This window comes from Aptenodytes patagonicus, chromosome 23, assembly GCF_965638725.1.
Source record: "Aptenodytes patagonicus chromosome 23, bAptPat1.pri.cur, whole genome shotgun sequence".
Lineage (NCBI taxonomy): Eukaryota > Metazoa > Chordata > Aves > Sphenisciformes > Spheniscidae > Aptenodytes > Aptenodytes patagonicus.
In genome coordinates this window covers 5,263,979-5,284,014 of record NC_134971.1, presented here as the reverse complement: position 1 = coordinate 5,284,014, position 20,036 = coordinate 5,263,979, and the positions used below count along the sequence as shown (strand labels likewise).

General features: G+C 62.5%; 1 protein-coding gene across 9 annotated transcripts in view; it reads right to left on the bottom strand.

Annotated features, from left to right (window-relative positions):
* IGSF9B (immunoglobulin superfamily member 9B) overlaps positions 1-19,066 on the bottom strand; it is a 43,852-nt gene extending 24,786 nt beyond the window's left edge. For all 9 annotated transcript variants that reach the window (XR_012997026.1, XR_012997025.1, XR_012997027.1 and 6 more), the window contains exons 1-10: positions 18,953-19,066; positions 10,680-10,877; positions 9,351-9,497; positions 7,595-7,746; positions 6,320-6,437; positions 5,352-5,493; positions 5,080-5,225; positions 2,485-2,627; positions 1,481-1,621; positions 31-147 (exon numbers count right to left, since the gene is read on the bottom strand). Coding sequence is in view for 6 of the 9 variants with exons in the window: in XM_076358403.1 (XP_076214518.1) it covers positions 31-147; positions 1,481-1,621; positions 2,485-2,627; positions 5,080-5,225; positions 5,352-5,493; positions 6,320-6,437; positions 7,595-7,746; positions 9,351-9,497; positions 10,680-10,877; positions 18,953-19,016 (1,368 nt within the window). In the remaining 3 variants the exon portion in view is untranslated. The remainder of the gene's footprint in view (positions 1-30; positions 148-1,480; positions 1,622-2,484; positions 2,628-5,079; positions 5,226-5,351; positions 5,494-6,319; positions 6,438-7,594; positions 7,747-9,350; positions 9,498-10,679; positions 10,878-18,952) is intronic.
* Positions 19,067-20,036: the final 970 nt, after the last annotated feature.

Genomic DNA, 20,036 nt, shown 5'->3' with positions numbered 1-20,036 from the left:
CACTGCAGATTTGTCTGGCAGGCCGGGTACCTTTCTCCAGGCGATGATGGGAAAGGGGTCTCCGGCAGCAGCGCAAGGAATCAACAGCTCCCTCCCTGCCTCCTGTCTGTACTCCCAGCCTGGTAGCACCGTGAAATAGGGGGGGTCCTGCAGCCAAGGGAAAAGGCAAGGAGCGTCAACCCGCGCCGACTCCCACCGTGCGCGAGCGGCTCCCCACAACCAAAACCAGCCCTTTTCCAAAACAAATGAATCACCGGTTTGGGTAAGGTTGAGGCATTTCAAGGAAAGCCGTGGCGGAGCACGGAGGCTCTATGGTACACCAAATTACACACCCGGAGGGAAGTTTTCTCCAAAGAGCTGCTGCACTAGGGCATCTTGTTTAAGTTTTAAGGAGGTAAACAGGAATAAAAACCACCCACATCGCATCAGACATCAACCTGATTTCATCGACTCTGCAGCCATCTTAGCGGATGTTTGTGTCTGTGATACACAAAGCGTTATCATGTGAACCTCAGCGAGACACCATGAATCACCGCCGCTCACAAGCACAGGACTTTTCATTCAGGGAAGGAAGAGGCAGCAGCTCCCATCCCAGCCACGCCGAGAACCGCATCGGGAGCCCAGCACGCCTCGGGCTCCGCACGCAGCACGAGCATGCAGAACGTCTCTAGAGCTCAAATCATCCATTTATTAAAATCCTCCGTGAACCCAAGCCCGGGTCAGCAGGGCTAAGTGTTTTGTTGGCAAAAAGGCCATCCCAGGGACATGTTTCATCAAACTACCCTGGTCCAGTGCTACCAAAGCTTTATACTCATCATACACCGGCTGTGGCCCAGCCTGTGCCAAAACCCATGCCGCCGCTCCGGTGGGGTATTTCCAGCTGCGCCAGGCAGGGTGCACTCAGGGTTTGCCTGTCCTGGTGGGAAGCACACCTCTGCCCGCAGCGTAGACGCGCCTTCACGCTCGAGCCTCTGCTGTTCCCCTTCCAGGATGCTTGCAAGGGCCCGCGTTTGCCTTTCTCAGCACAGGTAAGAGACAAGGCTCAGAGCAAGAGGCAATAGGTTTTTGCTAAGCCAAGTCATGCAGGTGGAAAAAGCGGGCAAGTTTGGGGGCACAGAGCCCTTCTTCAGGCCACTTCATAAAGCGCTCAGAAAAGCAATGTAAAACCTCAATTTCTGCACAGAATTAACCACCAAATAAGCAGCATGGAAAAAATCCTCCTCATGCTCCCCTGCAGCGCTGGGCTGAACAGGAAGGCAGAACGAGTGACACGCACATTGCAAAATCCATAGTAAAAAAGCCTAACTACAGCGTAAGATGCCTCCACAAAGCTCCCACACATTCACACCACCTGGCCTGGGACTCCAGCACCCCGCACAACCCCAGGAGCTCTTCTCAGCATGGGACCAGCCCACGGGAGGACACAACCTGCGGCACAAATCTGCCGGCTGCAGAGCAAGGATTTTAGCAGACAAGTTACCTTCAGTACCAGTCGGGCAGGGGGAGACTGGCCCATCGTACCCAGGGCATTATAAGGCACACAGGTGTAAGTGCCGAGAGCATCTTCGGTTGCCTCCTCTATCCGGATTGACCCGTCTTCCAGCAGGTTCCAGCCAGAATACTGCGGCGGTGAGAAAGAGGGAGCTGACTTATCCTACACCCACCACAGCTTACTATTTTCCCTTCAGCCAAGCCCCCCACCTAAGCCCAGGGCGGCTGTCACGTCCCCGGGAGGCGCCCAATTCAATTCCCAGCATCCAAGCCATCTCCTCGACTGCAGAGAGAGGAAACATGGGCAAGATCAGCCCGTCCAAACGCAGCCCTCCTGGGAAGGGTTGCCCTGCTCTGGACGCACCCAACGACACGCAGGTTTATCTTGCGGCTGCTCTCCGCCATACACACAGGCAGGCTTCTTCAAGTAGCCCAAAAGATTTAACATCAGAATCTATCACACCCTAAGTAAAACTCGTCCTGGTGGCACCAAGGAGACAACTCCACCCGAGGGGCTGAGGGCACCAAGGGCCAGGAACCCACAGCAGCAACAGGTTTAAATGGAATTAAAATTTTGGATCGTTAATATTTAAGCAAAAAATTTAAAATACTGAGCGCTTTCTTTAAATATTTAATGGCTAATATCCTTGCTCAGACTATCAAGACAGAGACTTGTTAAAAGGGTCCTTTAACCACCAGTTGCCATTGGGAAAAAAAACCAGGGCCATCAGGAGGTCACTTTAGAGGGCAGCAGGCATTAGGTCTGGGAGACGCAGACAGCCTGTCTACAGGCGCCCTGGGCTCCACGCACGCAAGAACCCAAATTAACTCTGCCCACAGCTGATAAGGAAAAGCAGTGTCATCCCTCCCACGGGGCTCCCTCTCTCCTGACAGCGGGCAGGGTGCCCAGTGACGCTCACTGGCGTTCACAGAGGACACAAGGGTCCGAACCTCTCCGTGCCCCCACGCGACCCTCCCTGGGGGCTTCGTTACCTTCTCGATTCGTAGGGGACGTCCGTCTTTGTTCCACTTGACCAGAGTGACCGGGGGCTCTGCCTCGACCGGGCAGCGGATGTATCCGTGTATCCCGATGGGAACGTAGATGACGGGGGGCATGTTCACCACACGGGCAGGATCTGGGAGAGCAGAACCACCATGTTAGCACAGGGAAGGAGCCCATCTCTCCCCCACCACCTGGCTTCAGAGGATTTACATCGCTTTTGTAATGAATTCCAAACCCAAACACCACCTTGGCTCCCACAGGCTGTTATCTCCAGGCTTGCTACACGCAAATCCACTGTAATACCTGGCACGTCTGGGAGGCTTTACTCATGCCCAGGGTGTTCCTACCTGGGGCTCATTAAAAGCTGCAGTTAAAAAGAAACATTAAGTACTCCTGCTCTCACATCCACACCGACTTGCGTCCTGCTGAAGCCCAAGCTGCTCCATCACGCTCAGCCTGCGGGACACATGCACAGCGCACACCCAGCAAGCCACCCGCCTGCCCTGCAGCCTGGTTTTGCACACCAGCGATGAAAACTATTGCATCTCCCGAGCCTTAAAACACACCAACTGCAGCAACCAAGGTGGGAGAAGGGATCCACGGCTGGGCTGCCGTGGGCCCTTTACCTCCTATCTGTTTGTACTCGCAGCTCGTGCCTCATCGAGGCGGGGTCACGTCGAGCATCAGCCACCTCCACCCTTTCCAAGGGGATGCAAAAGCTTAAAATACGTACCTAACCCCCCCGCGCTGCACCACCCACACAGCGAGGCGTCTCACAATCCTCCACTCTAGAATGTGTCATTAACAGTGCTTCTAAGAGCTTTTTAATTAAGTGCGAGTGGGTTGGAAAGAATCTAGACTTTCTTTAATAAGAAGCTTTTTAAAAAAAAAAGTTACTTTTAATAAGAAGAGCGAGTATTTCTACAATCTTGTCTAGACACTGGCAGCGCGACGTTACGCAAAAATCTTGATGGGGCTTACGCTGCATTAAGGGATGAATGCATTTTTTTGGGGGTGCAGCATCCCTGCGCTGCTGATGCAAAAACGCAAAGCTGGGAATGAAGATAAGGTGTTTAGAAGGAAGGGATGAGGGACAGCGAAAGCCACCAAGTTTGGGCGCTCTGCTCCCTCCCTGCTGAAACATGTAACCCCAACCGCTCCCCAAAACGGCACGTCCCCAGCAACAGCACCGTAACCCAGACTGCCAGGCGCTGCATATAGAGCAGGCTCTAACCCCCCTCCACTTGACTCCACCTCTTAGGAAATGTAATCAAGGGCTTCGGCAGCATGAGAGAGGGTAATGGGATCGAGCCTTTCACTACTAGGTCACTGGCTGGGGGCCAGCCCGGCTCACTAATGACCCAGAGCCGTGTCCCCATCCGACGGCTGCTTCGGTGGGTGCGTGGGAAGCCTCCGTCCCGAGGCATCAGCCCCGGTACAGATGAGAAGGTTTGCTCCGGAGGAAAGGGGGTTTGCAGCACAAAAAAGCCAAGCACACCTCCTCGCGCCGAAGCCTCGCAGGGCCAACTGAATGGCCGATTGTCCAAACGCTGTTTTTCTTGCCATTAGAGCTATTTTTAACAGCTATCAGCCTTGACAAGTGGTCCTGGATTAGCGGTAGGGCAGATTTAATGGCCTGAGGCTACACGCTTTCCAAAGAGCCACCCAGCCGGGCGCATCCAAGCCCCGAATCACGTCTCTGCCTGGGCACGGCACCAGTCACACCGACCCCCTGCCCCTTCATCCATCCCCACAGGGAAACGCTCGGACCTACCAGCCCTTCTCATAGCGGCTCCCCGCTGGCGTGGGGCTTCCCACTAACCAGCACTGGGACTACAGGCAGGAGCTCTAAGGCAGCCTTCAAAACCCAAGTCGCGAGCCCGCTTTGCTCAAGCCTGTCTTTCACTGTAAAATAAAACCGCTGCAGTCTTTTACAGCAGAGCAATATTGCAATTGCGAGCAGCAGCAATTGAGGCCATTACTGTCAAATGCCACAGGACGCGGGTAGCACACCGCCCATTACCACCCGGGGAGCCCAAGAGAACAGGCGTGGGAAGCAACGCTCCTGCTACAGCCCCTTCTCCTCCGCTTGTTTAGATCAGTTACCGCCTGAGAAATATGACACACAAAGCTACTGGGCTCACAGAAAAACCACGCCGCAGGAACAAGCCCCCATAATAAATACCAAAAAATACAAGCAGGTAGTTGAGACTGAGAACCCTGATCTGGTGTTTCCCTGCCCGACACGAGGCAGCCGATGAGGACAGCGTGCTGGCAGCAGTGGGAAGACGCCCATCTAGTCAAAAACCACTGGTATCGAAGGCGGACGCTGGTCCCAGCTGAGCGGTGCCGCTCAGGATGCTCAGGCTATTTGCTTTCTTGTTGCCCACACCCTACAAGCACACGTGGGATGCTCTCAGCCTTTTGCTGAGGATGATTGCATGCTCATCCAAAGGCTGCTGTCACATCAACCCGAGCCTCCTAGCATCACACCAGGACAACAGAGCCTCTGGGACTGCCTCAGAGACTGGTATTATCAATCCCAGCCCCACATCTCAGGATAGGGCCCCGCTGCCCGCACTCACACTGCACCGTCAGGTAGGCAGAGGCTGATGGCGAGCGGCCCAGGCTGTTGCTGGGGATACAGGTGTATTTTCCAGCATCCTCTGGCTTGACACGGAAAATGATCAGCGTCCCATCGATCAGGATCCGCACCCTCAACTTCAGGTCGCTATGAGAGAAGAGGGGAGGAGGATCGCAGGGAGACCCCAGGGGCAATGCCCACCCCGTCAGTGGCCCCAGCACGATTTGGGAGCAGGAGGAGGAGGACGCATCGCCCCGCTGGCTGCAAACTCACTTCTTGAAGTAGACGTTCTCCTCCTCCCAGTACCACAGGTAGGTGAGGTTCCCGGGGTACGCCTCGGCCTGGCAGGTGAAGAGCGCATCCTGGGAGATGTTGACCGTGATGTTCTCCGGAGGGGAAACGATGAAGGGAGGTCCTGGAGGGGGGAGAGAAAAGCGTCACCCCCACCGGTACAGGTGTCCCCACAAAGGTTGCTCAGGCTCAGCTCCGTCACAGCATCATTGGCTGGGAGCTGCTGGAGGGCTCCGGAGCAGAGCTGGCCCCAATCCCCCGGGATCACAGGGCGCAGGGGCTGACCTCGAAGAGCACGGTGGCCCTGTTATTGCCAACCCTTTCCCCTAATCTCTGCAGCTTTGGGGAGGGGGCCCTGCACCCATGGCGCATGGCTCTGCTTCTCCCAGGGCACACGAGCTCACACCTCCCTTCATCCCAAGCACTTTTCCAGGATCACATCACCCGCAGGAAAAATCCAGGGGGAAAACAGCAAACTGCCAGGAGCCAGCAGCGAGCGTCCACAGCAGAGCAGAGGACACCCCACGCTCCTCTCTCTGCTGGTAGCTGTTGACCTAATTAAGGATTTATTTAATAAAAGAGGGAGCGAGGAGCAGGAGGCCTGCCATGCATCACCGCTATCTGACGAAGCGCTTTGTGACAGCCTCAATCCTTTCCCTGCTTCCCAAACAAAACCAAGCCGCCATCGGGGCCCAGCTGTTCATCGGCACAGCCGCTTCAGCACGGCCATCGTGGTGCCCCAATTAAGTGGATTCCTCCATCCTACAAACGGGATGCGGAGCCACGGGGCAGCCGGCACGACGCCAAGCCCCCAAGGTCAGAGTGTCGCTTCGGGGCAGCACCGCATCCCTGCGGTCCATGGAGTTCCATCCATGGGAGCCCCCTTCCCAGCCCCCCGGGGACGGCAGCGGCTGAGGACAAGCCGGAGAGGCTCGGGTGGAAGATCTCACCTTGAACGAGCAGGCGCGTGGTGTGCACAGCCTCCCCCTGGATGCTGTACGCCCGGCAGGTGTAGGCACCCCTGTCCTCCCGGCTGATGGAGAGCACCGTAAGGCTCCCATCGCTCACCTGGGGACAACAAGGGAAGACCCTGGAGCACGGGCAGGGGGGGATGCGCCTTAGCCCCGGCTCAGCACCCTCCCTCCCTCCCCGCTTCCCACGGCGGAGAGCTGCCAGCTCTTCTAGGGCCAGATGAGAAACGGCTTTCCCCGCTCTGCAAGACTTCAGATATTAATAAACCAACACACGCGTTTCTGCTCGACGCCAAGGGGAAGGAAAAAAAAATAATAAAATAAATAACCCTCGTAACGTATTCATCTCCCGCAGAAGTGACTGGCAGGCGGCAGACTCCAAACCGCTCCGGCCCAGCGCCCCGGCACCATCAGTGCTTCACAAGGAGCAGGATGCCTCGACAGAGCATCCCCTGCTCCCGAGGGACCAGCTCCACCACCGGGGTAGGGTACGAGGGGGAAGCCCCGGCTCAGCCGTGTCCTCCCCGTGGGGCCACGTCACAGCCGCGAGACGAGCGGCCAAATTCCTCCCCGGGGACACAGCTGAGGAAGGACGGGTGAGGGACGATCGCCACCGGGGTAGCAGCTCCTCCATGCACAGGGAGCCCTGCTCCCAGCCAGGCTCCCCCCCCCCACCTCATTCTGCCTCATCCTTCTATTTCAATTAGTAACAAATGATTCCTAATTACTCTCATTAGTGCCTGCGCTGATTCCAATGCCTGATTTACCAATTACAGCTCAGGGGGGAAATCTCTGCCCAGGAGCCTCCGGGATGCAAAAAGGGTCCTGGGAGGGAGGCAAAGCCCTGCCCAAACCTCCCCCTGCCCCAGCCCCGCTGCATCCATCCCTGCCCGGGGACACAGCGTCCCCAGGCTGCAGCCCCCACCCCATCTCCAGGACCTGACACAGCAACCGACCCCCAGGACGAGAGTCCCCAGGGAGCAGCAGGGAATGGGGCTGCCCTAAATGCCTGGGGGTTCTCTAGCCTGCACCCAAGGGCAGGCAGCGTTAGAGGGTGCTGCTCAGCAGAGATTTGGGGGGGGGGGGGGGGGGGGCGCGCGGGAATGGGCATCTCAGCAAGAAGTGCTGAGAAAGCACGCCTGGCTCCAGGCATGGTGGAGCTGCCGCCACCGTGGTCCCATCATTACCATCCCTGCCGGCGGGGCACCTGGGAACCCCCACAGCAGCCCCTGCCAGCCCCCGCCACCCACCTACCTGGTACTTGCCATTGGCACCCAAAAGGTCTCCCTCTTTCAGCCAGGTGACGATGGGCTTGGGGTTCCCGAACGCCATGCAGGTCAAGGTGACGCTGCTGCCTTCCTTCGCCTCTACGTACTGCGGCGGCGTCTCCGTGAAGGTGGGGGGAGCTGCGGGGCAGGGGAGACCGCTGTGACCCCCCCCCGTTTCACCCATGGCCGCTGTGGGTCTGGGGGGGGCGGGCACGGGGACAGAGGGGAGGCTGCCGCCTGCAAACGGTGGACACACCGCACATCGCCATGGCAGAGCTGGGATCACCCTGAAGGCGAACGGGGCTGCAGGGACAGGGACAACAGCGGCTGTCCCCAGGGACACCCGCCGAGGGCATCCCCTCCCTTGCCGTACCATGCCCCAGCCCCATCCCCTCTCCTCTCCTCCCCGCCGGCTCCAGGGCACGGCACCACATTCCCCCCCCACCCCACCCCATTGCACATTAATTTGCTATTGTCAAAACATGGGAAAACACCGCAGTGCAGATCGAAAGGCTCCTTCCTGATGAAAGAGGCTGCCAGGATTACAGCCCGCCCCTAATTACCAGCAGTTGTTAAAGCCCACTTTCAAGGAAAACAGGTTGGCAATTTAATCTGCTCAGGAAAAAAGGAATTATATTTTGTTTCTCCCCAAATGATTTTTATTTTCCCCTAAGAAAATTAAGCATTGTAATGTGCTGGGGGAAAGCCACAGCCTTCCCCTGAAAGCAATTCCTCAGGCCGGGAGGATTACGGTTATTATTTTGCTATTGAGCCCCTGTGTGCCCTGCGCTGCATAAAACCCAAAAAGTGCCCCGTCTCGCAGAGGGGGTCAAGCCCAGGGCGGGACAGGGCACCTGGGGCACCGATGGCCACTTCCAGCCCCTCGGGCCGGCGGTTTGGAGGATCCATGCACATGGTGCAGGCGAAGCAGGCACCCTCCTCCTCTGGCTTCCCTCGCTCCTTCCTTCCCAAGCCCTCCGAGCTCGTGAGCAGGCAGGAGGAGGGCAGCCTCGCCGGGCAGCGTGGCAGCATCTCACTCCCTTTATGCAGGCAGGGGGAAAGGAGGCAGCAGCACGGCAGGGCGGCAGGCAGGGACAGAGCTGGTGTGCTGCACGGCCCTGCTTGCAAAGCTCCCGCTCGCTAATTGGGCTCAATTAGGTGGCTCTGCTCCGTGCCGCAGCCCAGCCATCCCCCCGAAAGGTTAAATTAATTACTCAAGGTCAGGCAAGACCAGCGAGGAGCTGCCGGTGCCCACGTCTCCTCTCCAGCCACCCCACTGCAGCAGGAGAGGCACAGCCCTGCTGCTGGGCTAAAAATAAGACCTCTCCTGATGTGGAGAATGACAATTTGCTAATTAGCTTAATATGCAGCCTTAATAAAATGAAAAAGTAATTTGAGTAAATCTGAATTTCAAGAAAACAAAGATTTGACTTTCTGATCTGTTTGTTAAGAGGAGATTCGTTCCCAGCCCCATTTCTTGATGTCTCTCCTTTAAACAAGCTCCGCATAATTAAACTGTGGAATCCCTAATAACAGTTTGTCCCTTTTTAAGTCGCACCCCGGCCGGAGCAGTCAGCCTGGATGGCTTCAGGCTCGTTTGTCTGCAAGGCGCAGATATTATCGAGGTCCGGCGTCCGTCAGAAATCAAAGGGAAACCCATCTCGGCACCGCACCCAACCCCGCAGCGATGCCGCAGCCCCCCACCCGCCATGCCGGTGCTGCCCCCACCGCACGCGGCTCACCGTTGACCGTGAGGTGGACCCAGCTGCCGTTGTGGAAGGTGTCGTACTGCTGGTCCAGCATGAGCACTTTGCACTCGTACCAGCCCTGGTCCTCGGAGCGGACCTGCTCAATGCGCAGGGAGGCTTTGTCGTGCAGGCTGGCCCGACCTGCGGTGAGAGCACAGCCGTCAGCTCGGTGGCCCCTGGCCCCACACGATGGTCCCCCAGCACCAGACCAGCCCCCCCACCCCCACCCCAGGAGCATTGCTGCAGGGGACACCCCGGCCCGGTGCAGGCACCGAGTGGCTGCAGCAGCTTTGGGCCCGGGCAGAGCCCCGCCATCCCCACTTTTGGGGCTGGTTGAGCCTCACGGCACCGTGCTGCCAGTTGCAGCCGGCCGGCAACACGCTCGCCCATCTGGGGAGGGCAGAGCAAGCTGCCACGGCCAGGCAAGGTGCCTCGAGCGGCGTCTGCCTGCAGCGACGCCGGCCTTCTGCTCCCAGCCGGGGACTGGCGGCAGTACAGCCGGCAAGCAGGCGCGCCCCAAAGCCTTTCCCCAGTCTGGGAGCCTCCCAAAAAGCAGGGCGGCCCTGGGCTGACCCTGCGTGCAGCCCTGGAAACCGGACCGGCAGCAAAGCAGCCCGAACCTCCACCCCAGCACAGCGGCCACTGGGCTCTGGCATCGCTCAGGCATGAGCCGAGTTTGGCAGGGCTCAGCCCAGGCTCAGGTGCTGGCATCCTCCCTGCCACAGCATTTCCCAGGGGAGCAATTTGGGCAGAGGAACCCCTGCAGAGCCTGGAAGCAGGGTAAGACTCAGGGAAGGTGGTCCTCAGGGAATGACATATTAAAACGGGTCTGCCCCACTTACGCCAACCCGCTCGGGGCTGGTCCCCAGCTCAGAGACCCCACCAGAGGCCACCAGCCATGTGGGGCTGGTGGCACCTTGGTGAACGGCCAACATGGGCTCTGCGGCTTCAGTCTGCCACCTCTACCCGGCACGCCAGCCCGGCTCCATCCCCATCATCCCCTCAGCATCCCAGCATCCCCCACCGCCCCCCCCCAGGCTCACAGCTGCTCCGGGGCGCAGCAGCAGCAGCAGCCGCCGCCACCACCACCACGCGTCACCCTGGGTTTCTCTGCCTCGCTTGCTCCCGTCCCACGCAGCCCAGCTGGCTTCCTAGCGCTGCTGCTTAATTAAAACCAACTGGGTGGAAAGCGAGCAACGAGAGGCAGGGCCCGCGTGGTTTCCGACAGAGGAGCGGATGGAGCGGAGCCGTACATCCCTGGCTGCGTCACAGTCAGGACCCGGCACGTCCCCCTCATACCCCCATGCCCCCCCCCAGACTCACCGGCATACTCTGGGTCGACATGGGGAGGGTAAAACCCAAACTTGATGAAGATGGGGATGGGGACGCCAAACTTGAACCACTCCACAACATAAGGAGGGGGCTGCCCCGTGAGCGGGTGGATCACGTCGCATCCCAGGACCACGCTCTCGCCAGCGCGAGCGGTCACAAATTCGGGCTCCTCCCTTGAGCCGAGGGCACCTGCGAGGGGGCGAAGGAAGAAACTGTGGCTGATCCTGCTGCCAGACCCCAGCACTGGTGTTAGCTGGAGGACCGGGACCCCCGGCAGAGCCACAGTGGAGACGATGCCCGTCCCCAGCCGCCTGGCTCCACCCAGGGCAGCCCCTGGGTCTCCCCTGCCCCAAAACCAAGGGGGGGTTCCCCAATTCCCTCCACCCAGCTCCAGGGCCACCCCAAGCCACCACAGGACTCAGGACGGTGGCCATCAGCTCCCGCTGCTCCAGGATGGCTTCCCACCCTCTGCGCCAGGGCAAGGGTGGTGCCCAGCGACCCCACGGGGGTTTTGGGGACCCCCTGCTCCCAGAGGGGGTGCACAGAGCATGCTCAGCACTGCTCCCCACCTAGCAGCACCATCAGGGCTGCCCCGCATCCCTGTGGCAGGGAAAGGGCTGCTTTTGCATCCCTGCTTATGCCCTGCATCCTCCAGTGAGCAGGACCGAGCGTGCAGGGACCACCGAGCTGCAGCTCTGGTGTGCCAGGCCAGGGATCCGGCTTTCCTGCAGGAGCTGTCCCAGAGCGGGCTGAGCCCCCGGAGCAGCGATGCTCCAGCCAAGCCCGCCCGTCCTCGGGCGTCCCTGAGAGCCCCAGGCCTGAAACCCAGCTGTGACCTGCATGTCGAGTCTGGCACCCTGCTCCTCCCACCCAGTCCCCAGCTGGGGTAATTAAACAGGGCTTTGGTCTCAGCCTCAGACGAAGGCACTGCTCCACCCCGGCTGTGCCTCCCCACTCAGCTGCAGCCTGTCGTCATCCTGCTCTCGCCATCAGCAGCAAAGCTGCATCCTCAGCACAGCTTTCAGAAAGGGAGAGGGAAAACCCAGAGCTAGAGGGAGCCAAGGTGGGGGGTCCCCCAAAACTGCAGGCGCAGGGTTCATCCCCGCGTCTCCCTTCCCACCAAGGAAGGGCCCCCCCCCTCTTTTCTTGGCACACACAGCCGCCGCCTGCTCCAGGGGGGATGCTCAGGGAGGGATGCTCAGGGAAGCACGTTCCCACTCCTCCGCGCTGCTCCTCGGGGCCGCCGGTGATTGGCGGCGAGTGACATCACCGCTTCCCCGCCGCGGGAGCCAAGCATCACCGGCTATTTTTGGCTCCGGCACAAGCGCGTACCGGCAAGAGGCCCGTGCCGTGCCACCCCACAGGCTCACCAGCCGAGTGCCCCCACGGGAAGGGGAGCGGGCAGAGCCAGCTCTGCCGGCAGCCCCGGCCACAGCCGAAACACACACACACACACCCCCCACTGCAAGGTGCAACGCTGCAGAGGAGCACAGCCCTACAGCCAACTGGGCATCCCCGGTCCCTGCAGCACCGGCAAGCCGGGCACTGGGGCTAGATGGCGGCTGTTTAACCGGGAGGGCTGGCTGGTGGCAGCAGGGAGGGCGATGCCGGGGTGCAAAGATGTGAACCATCTGCAAGGAGCAGACGCTGCACTGTATGCCCGCTGCAGGCACCCGGCCCCGCTACGGGAGTCCCGCACAGCCACGTACCTGCCTGGACCCCATCCGGGCCGGGGGAATGCTGTGCACACACATGCAATATGCATGCACAAGCGCACACCCCACTCCCGCCTCCCACTTTGCACTGCCCTGACAACACTCTTGCACCTCTCTGTGCCTCGTTATCGCTGCATCGCCGATAAGCTCAGGCATTCGCACCCTGTCAGCGGGGACAGGGTCAGCCCTCCCCTGCTGCCCCGGCAAAGAGCTGCGAGGACCCATCCCGACCCCGCTGCACCCATCCGGGGGGGCTGCGCTGCAGGGCTGGGAACCCCCCTCCCTGCCCACGGGCCCCCTTGTGCTGATCAGGGACAGCAGCTGTCACGTGCTGCTCAAGAGCATCCAAGGACACACGTTTCCCTGGCCACCTTGCCCGAGCGAGCGGGTCCCCAGCACCTCACCACCTTCAAAGGGACAGTCCTGTCTTCCACCAGATGCAGAGGATGGAGGGGGCAGCACCCCAGCCCCTCCCCGAGCCCCCTGGCTGCTCCAGCCCACCAGCTCCTTGAGTACCAAGGTGGGATCTTGGTTTTCAGCTCCTCAACGCCAAATGGAGCCTGGGATGCTGATGCTTGCCCAGCTGGAGAAGCACGCTGCCCAAGAGGCCACCCAGATGCCCAAATGCCCCGGGGATGGGCGCCAGGGAGTCACACTCGCAGCCCTATGCCAGGATCCCCTGACTGCCTCCCCACCAAACCAGTGGGTGACGTCCCCAGGGAGGGGACAAGCCAGCCGCTCCGCCGGACCCACGCCTGGCCAGAGCCGCCCGGGCATAGGAAAATAGGTCAGCCCCAGCAGCTCACAGCACCGGTGTCTGATCGCAAGGCCAGTGGGGAATTGCATGCACGGCTGAGCATCACCTCCCCACGCGCACAGCCGACTGGCAGCCAAGGCGGCTAACCGGCCCCCGGCTCTCCCCAGCTGCCACCCGCCCCCCGCCACCAGCCCCCGTGCCCTCCTGTCCCTGCTTCCAGAGACAGCAGGAAAGCAGTGGGGAGATGTTTTACAGACACCCCCCCTTGGGTGTCCCCAACTTCCCAACCCACTAACCCTGCGCTCCCAGCCCCGACCAGGTTTTCCTTCCAAGTCCCAGCCGCTGAAGGCATGCGAGCGATGGAGACTGCAGCTCTCAAAGTAGTGTTTCTCACCCCCACATTTGTAGGGAAACGCTTGAAAACAACCCACAGATGCCAGAAGAAACAGAGTGCAAACAGACAGGGTATTTTTAAACCCACTTGACTTTCCCAGCCAAGTTCAGAGGGGTTTCAAGGTTTAACCTGCAGTTTGGAAATAGGGTCAACATCAGGGAGCCACAGCGGGGACGCAAACCCCAAATCCCCCCTCGGTACGGGAGCTCATGCGAAGCTTGGGGATGCCTCGTAAAGAAAAATAAGTAATCAACAGCCTTCGTCATCCAAGCAGATCCAGGAAAAATAAAAGCACGCCGTGTGCCAGGAGGCAAGAATACAAGATGCGGAGGTGGACTTGAACAGCATCCCAAAAGGAAAGGAGGGAAGACTGCCACCGCGTAGAGACGGTGCCACCGTGGGGCTCCCCAGGATGGCGATGCCGAGGCTGGGAAGACCCTGGCCCAGGTCTGGGCATCCAGTTCGTCCCATCCCAAGAGCAGAGACGTAAGGCGACATGGGACTTGGTGAAGCTGGGGGTATCCAGCATCTCAGGTGCACTCACTGAAGCGGGACCCTTCCTGCAGATACTTCGTGAAAAGGACGCGGCCGTGGCAGAGCGGGTTTCCAAATGAAATAGCCCTGCACCTCAGCTCGCAGTGGGGATAAACACCAATCCCAAGGGATGATGGCGAAGAGCCCGGGAAGGCTGCCCTGCCCAGCAGACACCCATGCCTTGGGGTCAGAAAGGGGACCCCGTCCTGACCCCCCCACCCCAGGTTCTCATCCCCATCCCTGTCCCCCCATGGGGATGGCCGAGGGAGCAGGCGCACGGCCCCGAGCCCATGGACCTCTCCTCCCTGCCGAGCAGAGAAAAGATCTGCTCTGACACATCCCGCTCACATCGGTGGAGGCGGGATACGGCGGGGATCTCTGAGGACAAGGCCACCGGCGTGGCATATGGAGGCCGGCAGGGAAGGAGAGCAGGCAGCCAGCACCACGAAACAAGGGCAGCAACTGCAGCCTGACACCACCCGCTGCAGGGACCTGGGCTGCCGAGCCGGTGCATGGGATGGGGGGAGAGCTGCCTGCCCCCCCATCTCCCTACCCCCCCCAACATCTCGGTGGGGGCTGCACCCCCGCACTGCAAGCTCGATCCCCCCCCCTGCCTGCCCAGGGGTACCCACAGCTCCCCGAAAGCATCCGCCTGCCCCCTGGCAGGGGGCAGCCCTCGCCCCCTCCCCCAGCTGGAAAGCAGCATCTGGGCTTTCAGCACGATTCCTGCGTTTTAAACCCGATTTTCCAGATGGATGGAGGGCGACGCGCAGGTCAAGTGACATGCCTCAAGGTCATGAGGGGCCGGCGGAGGAGCAGCATTAGCTGCGAGGGGTGGCTGGGCACCCCGTTCACAGCAAGATGGTGACTTCAAACCCCGTCCCTGGGGACAAGGGGTGTCCTGCGGGACCGCCAACACCATCCCCATGCAGGCAGGCAGCTGCCCTGGTACCCCCAGGGGAGCGTGCATGCTCAGGGTACTGCCCCACGGCAGCCCCCCATCCACCACAGTGGGTCCCCGCTCCCCGGGATGACACAGGTGGGACCGTGCCCAGCCAGGTGGCCGCTCAGCGAGCACATGTGCTGGCACAGGTCAGTGCTCAGAGGGGCACAGAGATGGAGCATGCAAGAAAATTACTTCCTCATGGTCACCCCAGTGTCCCCACTCCCACCTGGGGGTCCCCGGCATCCCCTCCCTCTGAACGCCACTGGCTCAGAGTAGAGCATCCCCACGTGCCGCACAGCAGCCGCCTCACGGGAGCCATCATCTCCCAGCAACAACCAGCAGCTACCTGCGTGCTCCCCCCGAGCTCCCTCCGCGCACAGCAAGGCCGAGCGAGCAGCTGCAGTGGGAGGCCAGAGCTGAAACCACTCCTGGGGGAGACCTCCTGCACCCGGAGAGCGCTGCCGGAGTGCTGTGCCCCGCCCCCCCCCCCCCCCCCCCAACTCAACCCAGCACATCCAGACCCACATCACACCGGTACCCATGGGCAGGCTGCCCACATCGCCCTCCCCACGGAGCGGCACGTACCGCCCCGATGCCTTCACAGCCCTTCGACTGGTAACTGGGATGCAGGCAGCGTTCCGAGCTGTCCGCCAGCAGCTCCTGAATCACGCTGTTCCTGGCTCAGGCAGCCCTCCCACCAACGCCAGCCTCTCCATCATGAAGCGGGAGGAAGGGAGTTGTTTTTCCAAAGGCCAGCTGGTTGCTCAGGGCCCCCAGCTCGGGAGATGCCTACCGCAGGGGAAGGGAGAGGGAAGGACTCCTCCATCGGCACGGCACAGGGCTGGACCCGCTGCTCGCCCATCTGCAGGGCTTCTCTTCCAGCTTGAAGCCACAACCTCCAAGACGGAGGACTGGAGGTGAATAGGAGCTAACCCATCCTGCCGCAGCTCCGGAGAAGAACTTGCAGGGTCCACCCATCACCAGCGAAGCTTCATCTTCCAAGTCAAAAGGCAAGCGAGCCGGGAAAGCATCACCGCAAAAACCCGCCAGCAAGCCAAGTCAATGTCCAAGATGCACACGTCCCTCCCTGCCTCAAGCGCTCCCATCCAACAGGTCCAGAGGAGCAGAAATCCTCTGGGGAAGGATGGAAACGGGAGCTGGGCCAACCTCCTTGGCCGCTCCCAGTGCCAAACCATCCCCTTGCCAGAGGAGAGTGGGGCCAAAGCCGCATGTGCCAAAGCCAGTGGCTGCTGGTCCAAACCCCTCCACAGCCGAAGAGGCACCAGCCCTCGCGTGCAACAGCTCTGCGCCCGGAGCAAGCAGGGGATGCAGCACCTGCACCGCCACAGCAAGCCACTCCAACCAGCCAAGGTCGGCACCACAAGCATCACCTGCCACGGTGTCTGGTGGGGGGTACACCTCTTCAACGGGAGCCCTCGCCCAGGGCTGGCGAAGCCGAATCCTCCCTCCGCAAACCGCACCAGCCGGATCCGCGAACATCCCCACTTGCCGTGCGGCACCGCGTCACGCTCGTGGGAGAGGGAGGAAAAGCCCCTCGGCATCACGGTGCCGCCGGGAACGCCAGGAGGCCGGATCCCTCCTCCGACACCCACTCCCAGCACAGTCACGTCCCGGCTCTCCTCCCCCACGCCGTAAGAGGGGATAACGTGCCCTCCTTCCCTCTCTGAGCCGATTAATGCCTGGAAAGCCCTTGGAGAGCAGGGCCAGGCAAGAGGGCTGCCCGGGGCCAGCACCGCTGCATCTCGCCTGGCTCTGTGAGGAGGAGGCCATGTGGGGAGGAAGGCCACAGCCAGGGGAAAAGCCCCAGCAAGGGCACCGGCTCATGGCGAGCCTCAGCCCTGCTCCAAAGCCCTGTCCCCAGGCAATGCAGGGTGACAGCCCCCCCCGAGGGGGGGACAGCGCTGGGGCCAAGGGGCTGCAGCAGCCAGGGCGCATCTCGCGGGCTCCCGTCCCCACGCAGCCCTCCCGTGGGGGCCGCGCCGGGCCGCAGCGCCCCCTCACCCGCTACGCCCGGCACCCACCCACGCATTACTCACAGCACACTCATTCATCACGTACGCGCCGCTCCGTACGCGCAGCACCCCCACGCCTGGGGTCCCCAGCACCCACCCACCCTGGCACCAGTTCAGGAGCCCCATCCAAGTGACTCCAGGGTATTTGCAGGTTCCCAGGCGCTGAACTCGCCGCTCTGCTCCTCTCCCAGGCAGAGGATCCCTCTGCAAACCACTGCTGCAAACCACCTCCTCGCCACGCCGCAGGATGCATTTCAGGCAGGCAGCAGCCGGCCGCAGCTCGGCAGCAAGAGGGGCCCTATCCCCCCAAAAAGGGCGGCCCCATCCTGACCCCCCCTCCCCACCTCCAAGGAGCCAGCTGCTAGGCAGGGACGCCAAGGGACCGTGGCGGGGTGTAAATGTGACCCTGGTACTTGAGGAGCGCCGTCATGCGGCAGGGGCTGCGGCGCCCCGGCGCGTGCCGAGGTGCCCCCTCCCAGCCCACCCGCGCCTGCCGAGGCGGTGCTCCCCCACGCCGCGGGGAGGGGAACGGCGGTGGCTGCCAGCCAGGCATCGCTTGCTGCCGGCAGCCACCGCATCCCCACGGGCAGGGCTCGGTGACACCCAGGGCGCAGCTCCCGGGTCCCATCCCAGGTAGGGACCACCAGGGTGCAGGGACCACCCCATGCCCGGTGAGGTACCGGCAGCAGAGATGGGAGACGGTGCTGCACCAGTGGCAGGCAGCTCCCCTTCTACCTGCAGGGATGGCTGGGGGGGAGGTAGGGGGCTGGCAGCTGAATAAAAAGAAGCCGGAGCAGGAAAATCAGGGTTATTCCCTGCTGCTGTCTCCCTCCTGACCTTGGACAACCCTGTGCCTCAGTTTACCCCAGCGCAGCAGCCAGCCTGCAGTGGGGGGGGAAGGAGGGCAGCCTCCCCCAGGCAGGGGGGGACCAAAGTCACCCCCAAACCCGCAGCCAGGAGCACACGGGCACAGCCAGAGCACTGCAGGGGAGGACACCGAATCCCTTTTGCATTTCTCCTTGCCCAGCCGGGCTACCCTTGCAGGGAAGGGCAAACGCTGCCTCGGAGCTGCTGCCTGCTGCTTCCCCCAGGGTGGGAGAAAAGAAATGGGGGAGCGAGAAACGCTTGCCCGTCCCCTGCCTGCGCTCCGGTCCCGGCCGGGGGCCACGCTGCCCGCCTCTCCCCCCGCACCCAGCCAGGCGTGCCCCCCGCCAAGGACTCGCACCCGTTGCCTTCTCCCAAAGGGAATTTCCAAGCCCCCGAGCGGAGACCCAGGCGGAGAGGCAGGACCGGCCGCACATCAGCGCCGGGAGCCCGGCCGGGCTCTGCTCCCAGCTCCTGCCTCCCAAACTTCCCGAGTTGCAGCCGCTGCCCTCTGGGAGGTCACTGCAAAAACCGCTGAGCGCCTGGGGAAGATGCGCCGGGCGCTCCCAGCTTCCCCCCCTCTCCCCCCCCCGCCCCGGCGGCGGGGAATTAAAGAAATAGCCAGCGCCTCGCCGCAGCAGCGGCGCCCGGGGACACGGGCAGCGCTCGGCCCCCCCTGCACAGGCACCGGAGGGGACGCAAACCCCCTCCGGAACCGCAGCGCGCCGCACCCCCGGGACGCGCTCCCCCCCCCCCCCCGCCGGTGCAAGCTCCAGGACGTGCTTGCCCCCCCCCCCCCGCTCCCCGGTGCGTACTCCCCAGCCCGCTGCGCGCATCCCAGCCCGGTACACGCTCCCGGTGCATGCACATTCCCCCCCGCCGGCCGGTACGCGGCGCGGGGAGGGGGGGCACGCAGAGGCGGCCTCGCCACCGCCCCGGAAAGCCCGGCGGACACCACACACACACACACACACCCACCCCCGGGACATCCCGGAGGAGGACAGCCCGCGGCCCCACTCACCTTGGACGGGCAGCCCGCGGGCGCCGAGCACACTTGCTACCAAAGCGGCCACATACCAAATCATAGTACTACCGGCCCCCGGTGCGCAGCATCTTCCGCCCGCCGGGCGGCCCGGCCGGGGCGGGGCGGGGCTCCCCGGGCCGGGGCACGGCTCCCCGGGCCGCCGCGGGGCTGGCCGGGCCGGAGGGGCGGCTCAGGGCCGGCCGCCGGCCGCCGCCGCTGCGCCCATGCCCGCGCCCATGCCGCCGCCGCGCTGCACCTGCCCTCCGCCGCACGGCGCGGGGCGCAGCCTAGCCTGCGCCCTTTAGCGGCTCGGTGCCGCCCCCGCCCGCCGCCCATTGGCCGCGCCCCGGCGGAGTGGGCGGTGATTGGCCGGCGGCGCGGCCCGGGCCCGTTTCAAGGTGGGTTGGCGCGCGCGGGGCCCCTGCGCCGCAGTATCATGCGCACTGCCGGGAGCGGCGGGCGGTGCGCCGGCACGGCGCGGAGCGGCGCGGCGCGGCACGGCTCGGGGTCACCTCCGCCGACACCTCCGCCGACCGGTCACCTCCCGACCGGCTCTGCCACCCGCCCCGGAGCAGCGTCTCCTCCCGGTCCCCCGACGTGCCCCTTGCACCGGCTCAGTGTCGCCTCCCTGTCTCCAGATGTGTCCCCTCCGCTGGCGCAGCATCACCTCCCTGTCTCCAGATGTGTCCCCTCCGCTGGCGCAGCATCACCTCCCTGTCTCCAGATGTGTCCCCTCCGCTGGCGCAGCATCACCTTCCTGCTCCCAGATGTGTCCCCTCCACTGGCGCAGCATCACCTTCCTGCTCCCAGATGTGCCCTCCTGCCCTGGCGCAGTGTCACCTCCCTGTCCCCAGCTCTGCCGCCTGCCTCTGCTGCCATAGACCACCTTTCCGACGCCCCGGTGCCACTTTGCACCCACGCAGGGTCACCTCCCCACCACTGGCTGAGCCACCTGCCCCCTGCACCAGCTCCGCATCACCCCGACCAACACCAGCTGTGCCATCTGTTCCTGCCACCCTGCACCACCTTGGGGGTCACGTCCCCGCCACCTGCCTGGTGCCACTGCAACCTTGTGCCCCGC